This window comes from Pseudonaja textilis, chromosome 1, assembly GCF_049901715.1.
Source record: "Pseudonaja textilis isolate UNSWEBS1 chromosome 1, rPseTex1.2, whole genome shotgun sequence".
Taxonomy (NCBI): Eukaryota; Metazoa; Chordata; class Lepidosauria; order Squamata; family Elapidae; genus Pseudonaja; species Pseudonaja textilis.
Window position 1 is genome coordinate 218,919,921 of NC_141990.1, and position 20,615 is coordinate 218,940,535.

General features: G+C 40.8%; 1 protein-coding gene across 1 annotated transcript in view; it reads right to left on the minus strand.

Annotated features, from left to right (window-relative positions):
* Nucleotides 1-3,316: 3,316 nt before the first annotated feature.
* Nucleotides 3,317-20,615, minus strand: part of IGFBP5 (insulin like growth factor binding protein 5) — a 40,198-nt gene continuing 22,899 nt past the window's right edge. Inside the window, exons 2-4 of the mRNA XM_026708119.2 lie at nucleotides 12,541-12,770; nucleotides 10,052-10,171; nucleotides 3,317-9,452 (exon numbers count right to left, since the gene is read on the minus strand). Of these exons, the coding sequence (XP_026563904.1) occupies nucleotides 9,321-9,452; nucleotides 10,052-10,171; nucleotides 12,541-12,770 (482 nt within the window). The 3' untranslated portion in view covers nucleotides 3,317-9,320. The remainder of the gene's footprint in view (nucleotides 9,453-10,051; nucleotides 10,172-12,540; nucleotides 12,771-20,615) is intronic.

Sequence of the window (20,615 nt, forward strand, 5' to 3'; positions counted from 1 at the left end):
TTTATTATCATTTTTTAATTTTATCTCAAGGATGGGAATAATTCCTCCCCACTTTTGGTGCAATTTTGATAGCTTGGTGGCTTACTGAGGTCTACTTGGTTGAGCTGAATCAATAATAGCATCTTCTGTGGCTTTTAATTGCTGTTGTTTTAATGATCAGAAATAAATTAAGCTTAGGAGATGCTGGTATAGGATGTGCTACCAAACCATCTCTAGGTGGCTGTACTCCCAGCCCCTTAAAAAAAGTATAAAAGATGGCGAAAGTTGCAAACACAATGAATCTTGGCATAGACTAAAAACTTCAGAGAAATAGATGTTGTGCAAATGTTGGTCCAGGAGCTTTGTGTGTTGGGTTCTTAGCAAATCTATAAGACACATTGATAGGTATGTTTCTCCCCCTCTGCAATTCTCTTACTGTTTATTCAAGTAATTCAAATCAGCCAGGGTTAGATAGATGTACCTGATAGGTATGTATTTTAAAAACAACCCCTTGCTAATGATTCTTGCAAACTCTTGAAATGCTTATGTGGACATCTGAGGAGTGGGATTCAAATTTTTTAAGAACTGATTCTGTGGGCATGGCTAGGTGGGTGTGGCTAAGTGGGCATGGCCATGTGACTGGGTGGGCGTGGCTTCTTCTTTTTTGCAGCAAAAACCTCCCCATTTTTTTTGCCTCAGGGAAGCCTCCTGGTAGGGGGCGTTTTTGCTCCCAGAAGGATTCCCTGGAGCCCAGGAAGGCAAAAACGGAGCATGAGGGGGGCATGCAGCACCCTTCTATACTCCACTTTTGGGCCTCCTGGGCCTCAGAGAAGCCTCCTGGGGGGGAGTTTTGTTCCCAGGAAGCTTCTCTGGGGCCCAGGAAGGCAAAAAACAGAGTGCATGGGGGGGGCACGCAGCATACCCACACCCCTTTTTGCCTCCTGGGCCTCAGGGAAGCCTCCTGGGTGAAGCAGTAAGACAATGATGGGCATCCTGGCACAGCTGATCATCAGAACAGCTGATCGTCAGGAGGGGGAAAAAAAAGAGAAATACCTTAAGGAGTAACTGGGCAGGGGAGAATGCAGCCAGCAATGTCAGGCATGCACCTGATGGATTGGTGGGGAGGGGAGGAGAAGGGTGGGCGGAGAGGGGTGGGGGCCAGCCAGGGGCATGATTTGCCGGTTCTCAGAACTGCGCAGAATCATAACAACCGGTTCTATAGAACCGGTCTGAACCGGTAGAATCCCACCCCTGCGACACTTGTAGATTCCACCCCCCCCACCCCCAGGATGTGAAAAGAGCTGCAGCAATAGATAGGACCAGAGTTTGTGCATATTGTGTGCATTACCATGTCACATTTATCCATTTTTCTGATAGGTGTACTCTGTGGTTGTTATACTTTATGTTGGAAATATAATATAGGACTTTTATGACCATTTGTGCAGTAACTCTGTTTTCTGTGCAGTAGCTCTGTAATTCATTCCCTTTTTCACTTGTAACTTTCTATTGCCAGTGGGATACTTGGACACAACTTCTAATCCATGCTTCCCTCTTGTGGACAGAGCTGAAGTAGCAGTCACTGTGCTCCTCCTGGCCCTTTTAAATAGTGGTGTCTTATGGCACCATAGAGATTATTTTGCAGGGAAAATTTATGCCTTCCAGATTCTTGAAACTTTAAGGTTCCCCATGTCTCTTCGTTATGACAGACTGTTTCACTGATTTTTTTTAAAAAAATATTTATCATAAAAGAGACAGTTGAGTGTAGCGGTTAAGGAGTTGGTTTAGAAACCAGGATTCTTTCTTCAAGCACAAAAGTATTCTATTTCAGCCCAACCCACCTCAAAGCAGGAGTGGGATGCTACTGGTTCTGCCTGGCTCTGTAGAACAGGTATCTCTGAAGAGCAGCAGACACAGAACCAGTTCTGTGTCTGCTGCTGTGTGGCCCACCCACCCACTCGGGCTCTTACCTGTACTTTATTTCCTGCTTTTTCAACCTCAGCTGCTTTGTGCGGCACAGCTGAGGTTGAAAAAGCAGCAAATAAGTGCTTTTTGAAATGCTGCGCAGGGGTGCAGCTGTCCTGGTGGCTCAGCTAATAGTGTAATACATGCACGCACAGCCCACGTCTGGTGCGTGTGCACACGAAGCACGCATGTGCGCACAAAATGCAAATATCGAACTGGTAGTAATTCCGGTTGAATCCCACCCCTGCATTGTAGGATTACTGCTGTGGGGAATATAGGAGACGGGGACATTATGTATGCCATTTTGAGTTGAGTTGTACAAAATTAAGTAAACTAATCATAATAGTGGAGTACAGGGGATGTATTCGAAAGCAATTGTATTCATGGGAAGAAGAGGAGGAAGAGATGAAACTACAACTCTTAGCTGGGTAATATATTGTGGATTTTTATCTTCCCCACCATGCACATCAGAAATAGTCCAAGAATTACACCTGAGCTACATTGACAAGAGTGGCAGCTTGATGGATGTCCTTGAATCTCCACTATTCCAATACTAATAGGACAATGCAATTTATTGGGAATCAACAGTACAATACCCAAGTAAGAAAAACAAGGCAATTTTTTTGTCATGAGGCAGAAAGCAGAAGCACACACATGCATGTGCATACATGCGTGTGTGTATGTTGAATCAATTTTCCACTTGGCAATTTCCCACGTGACCAGTCCTTGCAGTTTCTTTTGGCAAGGTTTCAGAAACTGTTTGGCCTTGCCTCCTTCCTAGGGCTGAAAGGCCCAAGGTCACCCAGCTGGATTTTTGTCTAAGATAGAATAGAACTCCTGGTCTCCTGGTTTCTAGCCTGATGCCTGAATCACTACATCAGGCTGGCTCTGAAGTGGTATATTTGCATGGTAGAAAACTAATTAATATTCCATCTTGAAAAATGTGACTACGCCAAAGAGGACGATAGAATAGAACAAATGTTTTCGTGATCTAGGTAGGAATAATTTTGATTCACAATGTCTGGTGTCATTATCGTGTAGATTTGACTTTGACCTAATGATACTCCAAACTCTTATCTTCTCTCCCATGAAAAAGTGAAAGCTATTGACTCTTAGCAGAAAATTGATGTAAACAGTGGGGAACCCTGATGAATTAAGGATAATACAGATGCCCAGCTATTCCATGAAGTGCCCTATATTCTCCAAGGCTTGTGTAATAATAGGTCTTTGATCCATCTCCATGTCAATGTAAGTCTTTTGTCCATGTTCATTTAATACTTTGGTAGTTTCAAAGAAAGTCAAAAGATTCTCCATTGGCTCGCTTAATAGCAGGCTGGCCAGTTTTAATCCAGCGTATACTGAACACAGAGACTTGTTTTAGGCCATGCACACAGACTTAACTGAATGCATAACTTTATTAAATAAATGCTTTGTCATAAGAAAAGACAAAGATCAAAGAGTAACATAAATTATAACTTGAATAAATAGTATACAGCAATCTTCACCTTTTAATAAAATGTGAGATTCTTTTTTTTTTTAAGTACAAAATGCTAAACAGAGCATTACACTCCTCATCCATTGTCAGATTTTATTTTTTCACAAACTGCATTTTCCCCCCACTGGTAAGAGTATGAATATTCTTGTTTACTGCAAAAAGGAAAACAAAAACAAAACAGCCACAGAACTAAGGTATGTATGTATGTATGTAAAGCTATAAAAAACTACTGTAAAATGTGTAGTGAATAAATGGTGTAATGAAAAACAAAACCAAAACCAGGCAGGAATCTCGGAATCTTGTCTGTTCACTGTGCTATCGTGGGGTGTAATCATTGCATTGGAAGGGCTTAAAGTGGGGCAAGGTTGGAAATGGAAGGACTCAAGTTTTGGGGCATTAACCAAGCAGCTCCTAACAAGAAGTGGGGGACTGGGAATTGGGATGACTGGCTAGCTGCGTAAGTTATCTAGGCTCTGTTAAAAGTGAAAGAAGGAAGGAGAGAGGGATGAAGTGGAGAAATAGTGCAGTCCTCCTCTTTGAACTAGTGGTTTCAAAATACAACTGTCCACCATAGCACTGACAAAGGATCTCTGGCTGCAAATAGGTTTGGGCTATTCTAGAAGCTGCCTGTCTTAGAATATTATCAGCTGCAGTGTGACTCTCTAGAGAAGTCTTCTTTTGACCTGGTACTTTCCAGATGCATTGAAACCCTAATGTCTGGCTGCGGTGGCTTAGGATTTGGAGAGTGTTAAGACACACCTGGAGATTCTTCAGGTTGGAGAAGGCTCATTAGCGGTCTAGCTGTGCTCCTAATCCCAACTGGCTGATGATGCTCTTGGAGTTCAGAATTTACTAGCTTTGGTGCCTCCGAAGCCTCCTTTGCACTTCCATTCTTTATACTTCTGAAGGGAGTTTCCCCCACTGCTTTGTCTTTTTTAAATCATTTTTCTTACCTCCTCTCACTGTGATTCGCTCCTCTGATGGGAGGAGGGTCATTTACTGGGGGAAAAGTAATCAGGGGAGCTTTCTCCCTTTGGTCAAGAATAAAGATGGGATTCAAAGCAGCAGGGGTTGTTGGCCAAAGTGACTTGCTTCCCTTTTCCTCTGCTTAGGGCAGGGTTGAACAAACTATTTTGGACTTGGGTAGGAAACCTAGAAAGACCTCTTCTTTGAAGGAAAGAAAGAAAGATGGCCTTTATCCAGAACCAACTGCCCGAAGCAATTTCATCTTTTTCCAACTGGCTGGACTTGAAGGTAAAGAAGATGAATAGTGGAGAAAGAGTAACTTCTACGGGTTGAAGTCTACAATGTTTACCTATCCTCTGGGCTATTTAAGTCAAGATTAAACAATACAAATGTAAGAGAGGTTCTACTATAGCTAATGTACTTGACTTGGTTTCTCTTTGTTGTCTCTGTCAGCCAAATAATAAGATGAAGGGATTATCCTTGGAGGCAGTCAATGACTTTCTGAGACAGTCGTGGCAGAAATATTGCATTGGGACTGACAAAGGAACAGCTATATGGGGCAATTATTCCTTCAAGTCACCTCCCTTGACTGTAAAGTTTGTCTTATGTGTTTCACAGATAGGAAGACCAGTGACCTTCCTCAAGCCTGTTTACTGAGGAAGAAAGGCTAGCATTTTCTATGCAGGGTAATGTTTTCAAGTGTCAGGAAACAACAGATACATATTGTTGGGGAGGAGGAAATAACATGGTTTGAGTTAAAACTAGTCCAGGGAGTGAAGGAAGAAGAGTTTCAGATACATTCTTTCGTCTTAGGTAATTTAGGATGAATTGTATCTCAGACGGACACTTAGCAATAATTTTTCTTTCTAACAATGATTATTTTTCTTTCTAGGAACCTTAGGAAATTTAGTCATATAGTAGAATTCTGGACACTCTTAGAAAGCTAATGCTGTCAAGATACTTTGGAAAGAGCTAAGAAAAAAATAATTACAGTAATAGAAACTCAGCATGATCTGTAACTTTGCCTCACTTACTTTTCTTATGTGCCTAGTACATCTCCTTCCACTTTATGTACTAGGCAGATAGCATGTATATGTACCTCACCTTCTCTTCTTTAATGCTAGCTTTACAGAAAGGGGTGTTGATTTTGGAATCCTCAGGCTTTCTCTCTCTTAAAACAATCATGAGACAAATGCTTTTGTTAGAAAAGTCCCTGCCCTATAGAAAATAAAGAGGCTCCAACCCATCCTTAGGCAGGGTCAGTTTCATTTGAAAGGGGACCAATCTCAGCCTCCACCATCAAACATCAGAAGTTAGCAGATACATGAGAAGAACCATTCTGTTCCTCTTATCTTGTCTAGTCTAGTCATAATGGATGGAAGACAAAGGAGTTTTCTAAATGAACTTGTCCTGGAAATGTCAGGCCCAGAGTAAAGATAGCAATAATCATGGCAGGGATTGGTCATTTGAAGGAATTCTAAGACAAATTATTTTTTCACAATATTAGGCCACCCCAGCTGGGAAAGCTGGCCATTTTTCCAAAGAGACCCATGGCTGCCATTTGACTATTGTTGGAGAAGAAATTTCATCCTCAGGGCTTGAGAAGTCTGTGGTTTAGCAGTGATTGATGGGGGTTCGATCTAACTCTTCCCAGCTCCTATTCATAGAAGATTTGACAAAAAAAAATGTAAATCACACACAAATCTCTTGCTCGGGCATAAGTTACCACAGAGGCTGGCTAAAAAAGTGTGTTGAGTTGCCAACAGCACAGCTTCTTCCTCCTTTCACCATCACATTGATATGTACTATTTTCATGGATCATATACTTAGGATGGAGAAGTCCATTCATACAATTTCTGGATTTATTATGTAGACCAAGCTTCTCCTACTTGATGCCATTGACACCATCCTAACAGAAGAACTTTTCCCTGGGGATTTTGAGGATCGCTGTCCCAACACTTTTAAGAATTGTCAAGTTGGAGAAGCTGGCACAGAATTTATGAAGGAACTACACTGTCATTAAATAGCATTAGTGGTCTCTAGCATCTTATCTATCATAGAATTTGAAAGGAAGGTTTAGGCTTTTGACTAATTATAGAGCCAGCAGAATACTTCAGGGCTTTCTTAGAACAGAAGAGGACATAAACAATTCAACCAGCTACCAGCCCAATGCAGATAGTAAACTTAGGTATATTACTCTCTTCCTAAAGCAGGATGGGAAGGGGAAAAGTACTTGGATCCAGCTGTCACAGTAGCAAATATTTCAATCAAAAGTACAGTTAAACCATTTGTTTGGATGAAAGCTCATGGTAGGCTGAGCCTCAACTCTTAGAAGAATAGCTATGAAATCACTGCTGCCAAAGCCCAGGGAAGATGACAGATGGAGCACTTAGAGGTGACAATTTCTGGAAATAACGAATAATTGGATCAGATATCAAGACGTAGGACAAATGGATAGAGCTGAATTTTTCTTTCATGATTGATAGTAACCAAAAAATAATCAGACTTCAAACATGTATACCTACTGAAGGAATAAAATGTTTGCATCCGTCCTTATAAGGAGAGGATTTTGCCCATCTACCTTCTGCTTTCATAGTGAGGCCAAATATCCCATTTTTTTTTTTTTTGGCCAATTCCCATATCCCTGCTAATGCCAGATATTCATTAGCTTTCCAATGTAGTTTTGGAACCTACTTGAATATTAGTAATGAAAAGAGAGGAGCCGAAGAGCAAAACCCACCACAGTCACTTGGATGCAATAGCCAATCCTGTCAGGAGGATTTCTTATTTCCTTTCATCTGTGTTAGCTGTGAGTTTTGTGCATCACGGGTGTCCTTCTGGTTCTTCCATCAGTAGCATCCTTTCTGGATGCTGGACAGTCATGGGCTTGCTGTTCCTGCTCCCAGGAAGCCAGCTTTTTTTTCTCCATGCTTCTGATCAGTACTTGGCTTGGAAGTGCTTGCAGTCAGCTCCAGCAAGATCCCCAAGTCCTTTAGAGTCCTCTCTTGGAAGGGAAATATATTCAGGACTGTTTTATATTGGCTAATCAGATCATGGCAGGCCAATATTTCTTGCTGGCTGCTATTTCAAGGATTCATCCCACAATCAGAATGGGAGCTGTTCTTTCTTGTTGTTGCCTTGCCTTTCATTCATTATTATGGGCATTGGGAAAAAAACAACAACCTTGTTATTGGCAGTGTCCATGAAAACATAACAAAGGATTAAAGCAACAATTATAGTTACAAAAAAATTAAACGGCTTTAGTGGTCTGCCCAAGCCTGAATGCCAAAGCTGTTGAATCAATGGTCTCTGCAAGTGGTTGTATGGGTTTGGTTTCTCTCCCTTTCCTGACAGGGTCCCTAGGTTTTTCAAAGTGGGGCACTGTCAAAAATTAAATAGATACAGCCTCTCCCCAGGACAAATAACACATTAGTATAGTAGATCAAATCATCACTGTTGAATTTCTGCTTTCTAAGCAGCTGTTAGAGATGCCGAATTCTGTCAGGAGAGAGAGAGACAGAGGGGAAAAAGGATAACTTCTTTTCAGCCAGTCACTCAAGTAGGCTTTGAAATAGTAGAGGCCTCTGCCTACAGAGATTTCTCTAAATGTTGTAGATATGGGGAAATGGTAAAACATTTACCTTATTACAGATCATGTTTATATTTCTAGTATGTGTAATTTTATGAATCATCAACCAGCCTCTTGGAATTTTCATTGTAAAGGACATTTGGGATATCATAGTGAAGAATCAGGTGTCCTTCCAGAGTAAAAAAAAATCAAAAAAATCAAAGGGATCTTACTATTTTAGCCTGTCAGAATGTGGAAATCCACAGGTGTATTTATAGAAGCAACAAACATTTCAGGCTTTAAGTGCCTGCAAGATCTCTGACAAGCCATGTTTCAACTTGGACACTTTTCCTGCAAATACACAACTCTGAAGACCTTTGACTTATGCAAGTAGCCCTGAACAAGTTGCCTGGCCTTCGTGCACAATTAAAATCAAAGGGCTTTGCATGTAAGGAAATGGGAAATTGTTCAATCGAGAACGAAGAGTAAACATCTGTGTGCACATCTGTATTTACATAGGAAAAGACTGTACAAGACATTTTAAATAATCAGGTTGAACCCTTTTGCTGTCCTGGGAAAGAAACCCACTGAGAACAGTAAGTTTTTAATTCTTAATTTTGCTTCATCCCACTGTAGGATTCTGCTGTCATCTGACCTTTTGCTTTTTTAATAAAAGGGAAGTCATAGAGGGCAAGGGCACTGACAGGCTTTTAGTCCTTGTTAGGGAAAAGAGAGAAGAGGTTCCAGAAATGAACATATTTTTTAAAAAAGAAGAAAGAAAGGAAAACATGCCCAAATAGATAATAGATAACAAGAGGCCTGCTTGTCCTAAGGGTTGTTTGTTTAAACTAAGTACTTTTTTTTAAACTGGAAAAGCTTTAAATTGTAATCTCAAAGAAAGGAGAAAAGAAATCATTATTCAAGTGCCTCTGACAGCTTCCTGGTCAGTGCTTCTCTGGGTGGCGGGCTAGAGTCAAGGGCAATCATGGTGGCCTATGAGCTTCTTGATGGCCCTGTCCCATGGAGGTGGTCATCATGGTCATCTCCCTTCCTTCCTTCCTTCCTTCCTTCCTTCCTTCCTTCCTTCCTTCCTTCCTTCCTTCCTTCCCTTCCCTTCCCTTCCCTTCCCTTCCCTTCCCTTCCCTTCCCTTCCCTTCCGCCTTAATGGGTTGCCATTTCTCCTTCAGTCCCTGTCATTGCCACTGAGAGAAGCTGATGACATACACTGTAGATTCCGAGGTCCACAGTTTCTTAAATGAGATGAAAGGAATCAGTCTTTGGGGGCATCGTGAGGTGTGGGTGGGTGATGGGTGGGGAAAGGCTCTGGCAGAGAGAGGCAGCCGGGGATCTTCATTCTGTGTTTCCGCTGTCAAAGTTGTGACACTGCAGGTCTCCAGCTACATAATCAGTTCCTGGCAGCTTCAATCCATACTTGTCCACACACCAGCACAGGCCACGTTTTCGGCCCCGAGATGGTTTGCACTAAAGAGGGGAAGGAAAAGGATCAATAGTGAGCAGGAGGATAGCCGGGCTGCCATTTCTAACACCTGATTCATCTTGCATGGAACTAACCTGAACTTATCATCAAGCTATCGGGAGAGGAGGACAGAAATATAAATCCAGCTCTTTACTTTGCTCAGCAGGACTGATTTTATAGAATATTACCCCAAGGCCAGACATTGATTTATTTGGGGTGCAGGAGAAGGCTATGCAGTGCACTCCTGAAATGGAGTGCACTCCTGAGAAGGCTATGAAGTGCACTCCTCTAACACAGGGGAAAGGATATCCTATCTGGAACCATGCATATACAATATTTGTAGTGATTCTGGATCTAAAATGTAGCCTTCTCCCTATCATTTTGTGGGGCTTCTATAGCCTTCCTTCAACTGAACAAATTTAACTTCTCTCTCAGCTATGGCTTGTAATTCAAAACTCCAAAATGGTGGTAGGACAAGAGGTTTTCCATTGGTGGAAACTCAGATCTGGTGTCTGAACTGACAATGAAAAATGAGTGCAAATTTGTCCCTGCTCCTTATCTGCAAAGCTTACATGTTTATTTGGAATCCAGCTGGAAATAATACCTGTTTCCTTTTGTAGAAACCTTTCCTGTCACAGTTGGGAAGATGAACAGCTCGAGGGATCATTCGCTGACTAGATTTGAGCTCCTGTAACGATGCCTCCATTTGCCGACGGCAAGGGCCCTGAAGAAAGAGACGCAACCACAGAAAGGTTGGTTAAGAAATACCAAGAAACTCAAGCCCAAAGTGGATGAACACAGAGCTTCTGATTTAGGGTCAGATTAACCAGAGTGTATTCATAGGGACACCAATCTTGACAATGGCTCAGGAGCCTCTGTGGCGCAGTGGTTAGAGTGCAGTACTGCAAGCTACTTCTGCAGCCAGCTGCCTACAATTTGGCAGTTCAAATCTCACCAGGCTCAAGGTTGACTCAGCCTTTCATCTTTCCAAGGTGGGTAAAATGAGGACCCAGATTGTTGGGGGCAATATGCTGACTCTGTAAACCGCTTAGAGAGGGCTATAAAGCACAATAAAGCAGTATATAAGTCTAAGTGCTATTGCTATTACCTGAGTGTTTATTTATGTAAACATATTGGCCACCCAATGTCAGTGGACTCTGGGCCACTTTTTACAAAACTGAAAAACAAACAAATCAGCTAAAAACATAAAATCAGACAGACTGAAATGATCTGATAAACAGCAAGATGAATAAAACAAAAGAGAGGGCATTGAACAAATAATAAATGTCAGGCTTGGGACCAAAACCAGGTTTTTAAAGCTTTCCAGAACCCCTTGGAAAGAGGGTGCCATCTTTATCTGGGGGGGGGAGGGATTCTGTTTGGGGGCTGCAATAGAGAAGAGAGGCTTCCTAGGTCCCATAACATGGCAATAATTAGCGGAGGGGACCTGGAGTGCCCTCACTCTGCTGGAACATACTTGGTGGGCAGAAACAATTGGAGATAAGCTATCTCTCAGGTATCCAAGCTCTATCTATAGGTAATAACCAGCACCTTGAATTACACTTGGAAACTAACTGGCAGCTGGTGCAGCTCCCATGGCAGCAGTGACACAGGAGCACATTGAGCACATTAATGCTTAAAACGCCACTGCAGTTTGAACCAGCTGTAACTTCCAAGTGATCTTCAAAGGCAGCCCCATGTTAAGCACATTGCATTAATCCAATGTGAAGTGACCAAGGCATGAGTAACAGTCTGAAAGGTCTCCTGATCAAATAAAAGGCACAGCTGGTGCACAAGATGAACTGTGCAAAGGCCCTCCTAACCACAACACACCAATTGCTCTTTTACCTTCTCCACATTTCTTGAAAAATGATGATTGTTCCTTTGGCACATGAAAGCAGAACGAGACTCCCTCTTACATGACTACTATAAACGTGATCCAGAAAGCCTACTGGTTTAAGTTATGAAAACCTGAAGATCCAAACAAATTTCTCTGAATGAAAATCCAAACCGAATTCACATTTCGAGATTTTTAATAGGAACAAAATTGCAGAAACTTTCTGATAGTGCCTGTCCAGATCATAGAAAGGCTACTGGAAAAAGCAAGAGAAAAAGAAAGCTCTCAGATTGACATGGGTCTGTAAAATGGGGATTTTTATCTGAAATTTGGTAGGTTTGATAGGAAAATAGATGTATGGTGTTTGTTAGAATCCTGGTTTGTTCCCCAACTTAAGCCAATTGAAACAATGCAAGCAAATTGACAAAAATGAAACAAACAAACAAAATAAATCCCTATCTTTTTGTGAAAATACCAGGAGACAATAGAACCATGTACTTCTGATTCAATAGCTTGTTGTCAACTGCCACAACCATGTCCTTCTCACATGTAATGTTTCCAAGCTATGAGTCTCCTATCTTGTAAATGCATACTGTATTTTCTCTCTCTAAGTATAATAACTTACATTTGACCTTGTTAACAGACTTCATGTTCTTCCCAGCCCAGTTTTCTCACTTAACCAAATTACACTGAAATCTTGTTCTGACATCCGAGTATTGGCCATAAAGTTACTTCCAATGTTCTCCTCCAAATATTTGTTAAGCAGCTCACCAATCCTATTATTAATTTATTTATTTATTTATTTATTTATTTATTTATTTATCCTTTATTATTTTTTAGAAATAATACCCATTCCTCTTCTTGGGCTGAGAGAGAATGACTGGCCCAAAGTCACCCACTTGGCTTTTATACTGAAGGCCACACTAGAACTCATAGACCTCCCAGGAGAAACTTTTCTTAGTTTCAAGCCTGGAACCACTAGACCAAATTGGCTCTTATCCATGTAATTAATAAAAATGTTGAACAATACTGCCCCCCAAACAGTTCTGATTATTGTTTTCCCACTCCATGTTGAGCTTTTAATGCTGTCCCGCTGAATGTCCACAAACTCTATGTCTGCCTCATAGTATTCCAAGCTCTTCTGGGTAATGGCCTCCACTCAGAGTAAAGTTGGCAGGAATATGAGAGGGAGAAAAGCAAGACAGAAAGATATAGAGAAAGGAAGACTTAGAAGTCTTAGGAAGGATGGCTCTTACCAATTCGAATTCTGGTCTTAGTTCCGGAGCAGCAACTCGAGGGTGTGCAGTATTTTCTGCCCCACCCACAATCTTAGATAAGGACAATTTCTTCTTGCGGTCTTTCTTCACTGCTTCTGCCTTTAGCTCAGAGTAGCGCCCAAGCCCCTTGTTTCTGTATATTTTGGATGAATAGGTCTCCTCAGCCATCTCAGAAGTGGTTGGTTCTTCATGCTCCCGGGATTCCCTTTCTAGATGGGAAAAAAAAGAGAAAGAACATTTTCAAGTTGTGTTTGGGCTTTTCACCATGTTTACTGTATCAGTGTATTGGATTCCAAATGGTGATTACATGATTTTGAAATACTGCAATTGTCATAAATATTCAGACTGCTGAGCAATCTAATTTTGATCATGTGAATGTGGCAATGCTATAATAATTGTAAGTGTGAGGATCGGTCCATAAATAATTTTTTTCAATGCTGCTGTAACTTCAAATAGTGGCTATGTGACCACTGGAACTCATTCAAACCCACAGATGAAGCCTCACAGACAGAGAATTATGCACTCAGTTTTGATTACAGAATTTTTGGGAGATATAGTTTAGACCAGGGATCCCCAAACTTGGCTACTTTAAGACTTAGGAAGTCTGAATTCTAGGAGTTGAAGTCCACAAGTCCTAAAGTTGCCAAGTTTGAAGACCTCTGGTTTAGACAAATATTTTAGACAATAAATATAGTTTAGACTATTGTATACTATTTAAATTAAAGACAACTGTAAGACTCAGGACATATATACAGCATACCAATCTTAGCTATAGGTCTTTTCCTCCTATCCATATAATGTAATACACTGAAATTCATTCATTTCCATAATTGATATCTGTGCATTGTTACTGTGATGGACCCATTTTGATCATCAACTCTTTATTTCTAATCTTGCCCATTTTAGCCCTAAAAAAAGGCGGGGGGGAGGGAAGGGGAAGATGAACTTAAATAATTTTAAGATGAAGTTAAACCAGAACTTCCTTGCTAAATTTGTAATGAGAATTCTTCCATTTTAAAGGCCAATTATTGGGGAGAAGGGGTGTTTCAGAGAAGAATCGCATTATGCAAATCCAGTACATATAGTAGCCTGCTGTGTGGAGGCCCTGGAGATGTTTATCAGCAAAGATCCAGGCATTGACCTTATCTATTTTGGATGGCTTGCTTTCGGTTGAAGGAGACGGTCCTTGCCCATTGGACAAGCAAACTGTGCCTTATGGCATCAAATGGCAACTAACATGTGGGACTTACTGCATTTTGCACCAAGTATAATTTCTGAGTTGTCATTAAAGGCAGCACCATGTTAAAATGTACTGCAATAGCCGAAACAAATGGCAATGAGAGAGGGAATTACTACTTCATGGTCCTCCTGGTTCAGGAAGGCTTACACCTGGTGATCTAACTGAAGTTGGCAAAGGATCCCATCCAGCAGTAGCTGTGACCTTGGAAGACACCCCTAGATCATGGATAGATTCCCTTCAGGATAGAGTCACGCATCCAGAGGTCAGCTCTGGAGTTCCCATCATATTTTGGCTCCAATGGATATTTCCCAGCTGAATTTACTGTTAGCAGGAGTAATGATCATTTTTATCAACATTGCCTAGAAGTGTATATTCAGACAAAAGGGATTAAAACATTTGGACCATCAGAAATTTTTTGGTCAATATTTATTATTTAGATCTCCCAAAATAAGCCTGAAATGCACGCAAATAGCAAACGTTTAACATGGATCGCATCTGAAAAAAAGAGCTCTCTCAATTGTGTATTAGATAAAAGTATGCAAAAAAAGAGAAGCATTCTAATATTGGAAAAATATATGCAATTAAAGCCAAATGCATGCATGAAAGTTATGTTAGGAAAAATCTATGGAAAACTGCATTAATTTATGTGTGTGTGTGTGAGAAAGAGAGAGAGGGAGGGAGGGAGGGAGGGGGAAAGAGAGAGGGAGAGGGAAGAAGGAGGGAGTGAGGAAGGGAGAGAAAGTTAAGTAATAAAATTGTAACAAATTAACTTGACAGAATTACCTGCCCCTATTCTGACTTTGGTTTACTGGCTGGCCAAGAGGTTTCAAAGCAGACAAATTGCTGATACCAGCCTCTTGTTAATTCCCAGTATTTGATCACTAAAAATCCATTACCACTTAAAAGGAATTTTACTTTTCTGAGTTTCACAGTCCAGCTGGCAGCTGTTTCTTGTCCAGGCATTTGTTTTATTATATTTTTCCCTGGAAAGCAATTCTACTACAACATTGGTTGTTTCCCCCATGCTTCTGTGGCAGCAAATTCCAGAGGAAAAAATGCATCCTACCTCTTAAGTTTTGTACCTGATCCCTGCCAATACGATCTCTTTAATAGATGGTCGTTTTCAGAGCTCCAGGGTGGTTTATATATAGGAGCAACTTGGTGACAGCTATACTTAGCTAACTTATGACCTTTAATATGGCTCTTAAAGCAAAAGAGGGTTATTTTTGGTTCTCAATTTAAATGAATCTTAACTCCCAGAGTTTATGGAATCCTGCACTGACCATGTCTATTACTAGAACAGGGGAGAGGGGCAAGGGCTGGTAACAGGGAAGAAGAGTAGAAACATGGCTTTCTGTATCACATATAGCACTATAGCAGTAGCACTATAGCGCTTGGACTTATATACTGCTTCACAATGCTTTGCAGCCCTCTCTAAGCGGTTTACAGAGTCAGCATATTGCCCCCAATAATCTGGGTCCTCATGTTACCGACATCGGAAGGATGGAAGGTGAGTCAACCTTGAGCCTGGTGGGATTTGAACTGCCAAAGTGAAGGCAGAAGTAGCCTGCAGTACTGTACTCTAACCACTGCGCCACCATGGCTCCTATATAACCAAAAGAGATTTCTGAACACTTTCTACTTCCCAGTTGGCACTAAGCTTGTTGCTCATTTCCAAAAGAACTTTCTTTCCATGCCCACATGGGCATTTGATCTTTGGATCAACCTTCCTCAGGCTGGTACCTTCCAGATATGAGAGGGTGCAAGTACAACCCCTTTAATTCTGAGGCAATTGGCTAATCTGAATTTCCCTTCAGATAGAGAATATTGGGATTTGCAATCCCAGTTTATCTCAAATGTATAACCCTGGAAGTATTCCAAGATGTGGAACTTGAAAATATTTATGGAGAAGAAATGTTCGTAGTCAGTGGTGCTTCCTGGCAACTGCCGAGACTAGACCCTGCATTTTTCTTGGCAAGCTTTCAGAAGGGCCTGCTTTCTAGGGTTGAGAAAGAAAGTGACTAGCTCAATGCTGTCCAGCTGGCTTCATGCCTAAATTGAGACTAGAACTCACCATCTCCTAGTTTTTAGTCTGGTACCTTAACCACCTAAAATTTGTTGGGCTCCTTAAGTTCCACCACAGCTTCATGCTCCAAATATACCCAAACTTGTCCAGATTTTATTTTAGAGACAGAACTGAAACCCAATTCAAGTTTAATCAATTATGATCATGCCTCAACAGTTTCTTTGCTTGCTTAAAATTAGTGTATCTTTTTAGGCTCAGCCACCATTTTCTTAGATAAATCAAATGCTTCACGGAATCTCTCTCTCTCTCTTTCCTCCCTCCCTCCCTCCCTCTCCCCTCTCCCCTCCCCCTCCCCCTCCTTCCCTCTTGTTATGGCATGACAGTACAATGAGAAACAGAGAAGTGGTATTTTTATGCAAAATTTCTTTCCCACGGATACCGTAGATCATTACCCTGTATCCTGAAGAGGGCACCAGAGGCATGCATAACATGCCTGAGAAATACAATCTGGTTATAAATAAACTAGGTTATAAATTACTGAAAAATAAACTGGGTTATAAATTACTGAAAATATAAACAGCTTAAACCTGGAATCTGTTGGCAAGTCACAGTGGGGAAGCATTGGCCAACTTCTAATTCCTTTTGGGCCCCGGCATGGAAATACCAGCAGCTTCCAGGAAAAAAAAAAAAAAGCAAAAAACAAACGAACAAAAAACCCAAGGTCTACTTTGGGAGGCATGATATAAGGATGGTAATGCTCTGAAGGGTCTCTAATTCATTTGCTGGGTTTTAGCTTTACTTCTTTAAGGTTAGTTCATAAGATCCTTGGCAGAGATTCTGGCTTTAAAACCTGGAAGATTTCAGAAGCCACAAGAAAGGAGGGGTGTGTGTGGGGAGAGAATGTGTGCTCCAGCATGTTGGAAACAAGGAAAGTCTTCCTGGGCATGCCTTTTGCATAAATATATAAATGCTTCTTGAAAGCTGATTAGCAGTCGATGAAAGCAATTGCTTTTGCTCCAATTAGACCTCAGCCTCTGCTTCTAAAAAGATACATTGCCTTTGCATGTGGATTTTCCATTTAGCCAGTATGGTTTTTATCACCGACACACGTAGCCATCAGGGAAAGTCATGCAGGATACTGCAGCCACATCTTCTGTGAAAGCAGTTTGAGGAGTAATGGTGGTTTGAGCTTTGTTAGTTTCTGTATATTTGTGCTCTCTTGGCCTTTTTCTATCTTATTCCGCAGTATAAGTAGATCTGACCTAGTCCCATTGGTGGGATTCAACCGGTGTAAGAACTGGTTTGGTGAGCAGTGTTTGAAAATCTCCCATTTTCAGCTCTAACACATACCTTCTACAGCAGCCCCAGTGAGTAAAACAGCTGGGCTGCAAAACGCAGAAATATAGGACAGACTAGGGCAGGAGCGCGTAGGTGGGGCCAACTGATCGCCAGAACTAAGGGTTCGCCCGAACTGGTCCAAACCAGTAGCAGCCCACTCCTGCCTAGTCCCTCTCCCAACTGGTTCAAAATTCTTGTTTTTTGGGGTGGGTAGGATCTTGAAATAAAGTACCCACTTTCCTTCTTTCCTATCTTTAAGCTACTTAGACAGCAGACTGGATATACACGAGTATATCCAAGTGTAATTTGTACGAGTGTAACTTGCACGGTGTCCAAACTGGTTATTTTAAAACTTCTCTGTACAATAGTGTCCTTCACAAAACTGTGTAAGTTAAAAAAAAAAAAGACATAGTAGTAAGGAGGTTTGCTTAAGGTGCGTAAAAGATGGTTCTGCTTACTCTCCATCACTGCAAGTAGTTTGAAGAAAGAAACATTCTTATGGCCTTCCCGAGGTTGAACTCTGGGAAGTTCTAAGGAGTTTTATATCAATTTAAGCATTACATAGTTTCATTGTAGCCAAAGTGGCTGTGAAATAAACCAGTAGGTTTAAGAGATTGCATGGCTACAGTATTTATTTTGCTGAGATGAACATAGAATTAATCCAGAAATTGACTAAGGGGACGTTCCATTTTTTTTGTGTGGACGGACAAAATAGTATCATTTAACAGGAGTTCCAGCATTCTTGTTATAAAGAAAGTCGGTTTTGGAGAAGACTGGAGATGAGAACTCCGCATTAAGTTGAGGTGTAATGACAAGAACAAGATCAAACCTAAACCTTAACAGTTTAGTCCAAAGCACTATTTTGTGAGGTGAGGGAACAAATCAATTTAATCATAACTCCAAAAAGAGAAACACACAAAATTAATTTGCATAACATTTGTCTGTGCTGATTTATAACTACAAATGAAAGTGTAGAGAGAAAAATAACCTAGTGATTTGTTTGCTGGCTTAGCCCATTACTGTTAATGGCCAATTGCCAACTGCTCATACATTAGGCTACGGAAAAATTCCTCGGCTTCATTTTTATACCAGAGAGAAAGGTCTTATGAGCATGCAAGTCCATTTCAAACAGTGCACTATATTAACAGACATGACTACTTATTAAGAAGACATTAATGGATAATTAAAAAACAAGCTGTAAGGGAAATGACCATCTTTGTTTCCAGTGACGATATTCAGAAATATGCCACTGATTAACCTACTATCTATAGGGTGGAGTTTTTTTTTTTTCCTGCCTTCAAGTCAGTCTCTGACTCTTGGGCAAGTCCTTGCAGTTTCTTGGCAAGATTTTGAAAGTGTTTTGCCATTGTCTGCTTTCTAGGGCTGAGAGAAAGTGACTGGCCCAAGGTCACCCAGTTGTGCCTAAGACATGACCAGAGCTCATAGTATCATGGTTTCTAGCCTGGTACCTTAATCACTACCCCAGACTAGTTCTCATTATATAATAATCACACATAAAGATATATAATGATGTGGGAAAGATAAGAAGGGCAGGCCAGTGACAAAAATGGGGAAGAAATAGTATGTGGAAGAGATGTAGCATAATATTATTAAAGAGGAAACTGAAGGAATACTTAGGTGAGGGTCACACAATATGCTAAATCTGGGTTAGTAATTCACCAATGCTTTGTTCACATCACATGCAGTGCCCAAACAAACAAACAAACCATATTGGGGCATCAAGTAACAGTCTGGTTCACTTACTTTATTAAAGCAGGGGTTAGGTTTCCATTTAGAAATGGGAAGAGAGAGGATGGAAGCAGTCCCTGTTAAATAAAGTGTGTTTGATAGATTCTGAAATTATTGCAAACACCACTTGAAATAGGGTAGCCAGGATCTTACCCTGCAACATTAGATTGGAAGTCATCTTACATTTTTAGTTTTATTACTGGGCAGGTGCATATCCATGACTGTGTGTTAGTAATCCCAAAAATCAAATTTCAGCTCTGATCTTTCTTTGGGAACGCTGTGCCTCACTTGTTAGGGGATGCGAGAGGGAGACCAAGAAAGGCAATCACTCAAAGAGGCTATATTTTGGGTTGATCTCTCTGAATAACTCTAGTCAAGCTTTGGTTTGAAAGGAAAACAAACAAACAAAAATCTGGCCAGGTGGCAGCCTTAGCAGCAAACTGGTTAGACTGGTTGAACTGCAGCCAGAAAGTAATGCTTGGTGGTCTCTTCATCTTTAGAATGCCTTTCTGCTTGTTCCAGTGAGAACAAGAGGAAGGGGTTGAAAAGCTCCCAGGCATTAAGGGTCCCTGGAACTGACAGGGTGGAATGTTAGCTGAAATTCTGAAGGGCAGGGGTCTCTTTTGCTTTCCTCCCCATGCCAAAAAACTTGGGTTTGTCCAAGGATCATGTGTCCTCTGGCTAGAATGAAGAGGAGCTGGCTTCATCAGCTGAAACAAATGGAGGTGTTATTGATTCTACCTTGTATCCTCACCTGCTATTGTAGCTGGACTGTAAAAATTGCAGTGAGACTTTTCTGTATGTCTTTGCTGCTCCCCTAATGGCTATCTGGAGTTTTGCATGGCAGGTCTGATATTCTTGATACTTAACATGAGTTGAACTTTCTTGATACAATTAGAATTCTGTACCCAAGTCAAACGCACATGAATGCACCTAACAATTTTAAGTGTCCTCTACTACAAGAACATGACAGTGAGGGATGTCTGACACTTTCATTCTGAAAATATTTAGAGAAGGAGTAAGGAATTTGTCCCACTAGATCTCAAAGGAAGAGACCCAGGAGACACCAAAGAAATGCCTCCCAACAATAGTCCTCCTTCTTAAAAGTCTGGAAACATCCCGATTAATGATAGCAGAAGATGAATCAAGGACCCTTGTTGTCACAGGTCTTGTGCAAACCAACCACATGTGTAGCTCTGGGAAGTTGAATACAGATAAAATGGAACATGACAACCCATCATTTCTTATATCTTAGGATTCACTATTTGGAATGAATACTCTTGAGAAGTCAGTGAATTTGCATTTTCAAAAGCATGTTAAAATGTTTTAAAGTTATCATGCCAGGTGCAAGTTAACTGATCATGCTAGAAGATGAAGTTTTTGCAAGCTTCAGAGAATTATAAAACCAGAGGCCATAGTAAAATATTACTGTTCTTTTGTCTCAAAACAAACATGGAAACTGAATGGGGATTTTAAAATGTATAGACTATTAATATTCTTTATTGGATTCAAATCTTAGCTGGGATTATTCATGGATGCTTGACAGAGTTTTAGAATAGAAATGAGAAGTAAAAGAGATAATATAAACATTTGGATTACATATTCAGGTGTCTTTTCTACCAAAATAGTTTGGGTTTTGGCTTTGATCACCCTTCTTCAGTGAAAATGATGTACTAATTTAAGATGCCTTTGATTCTTCTT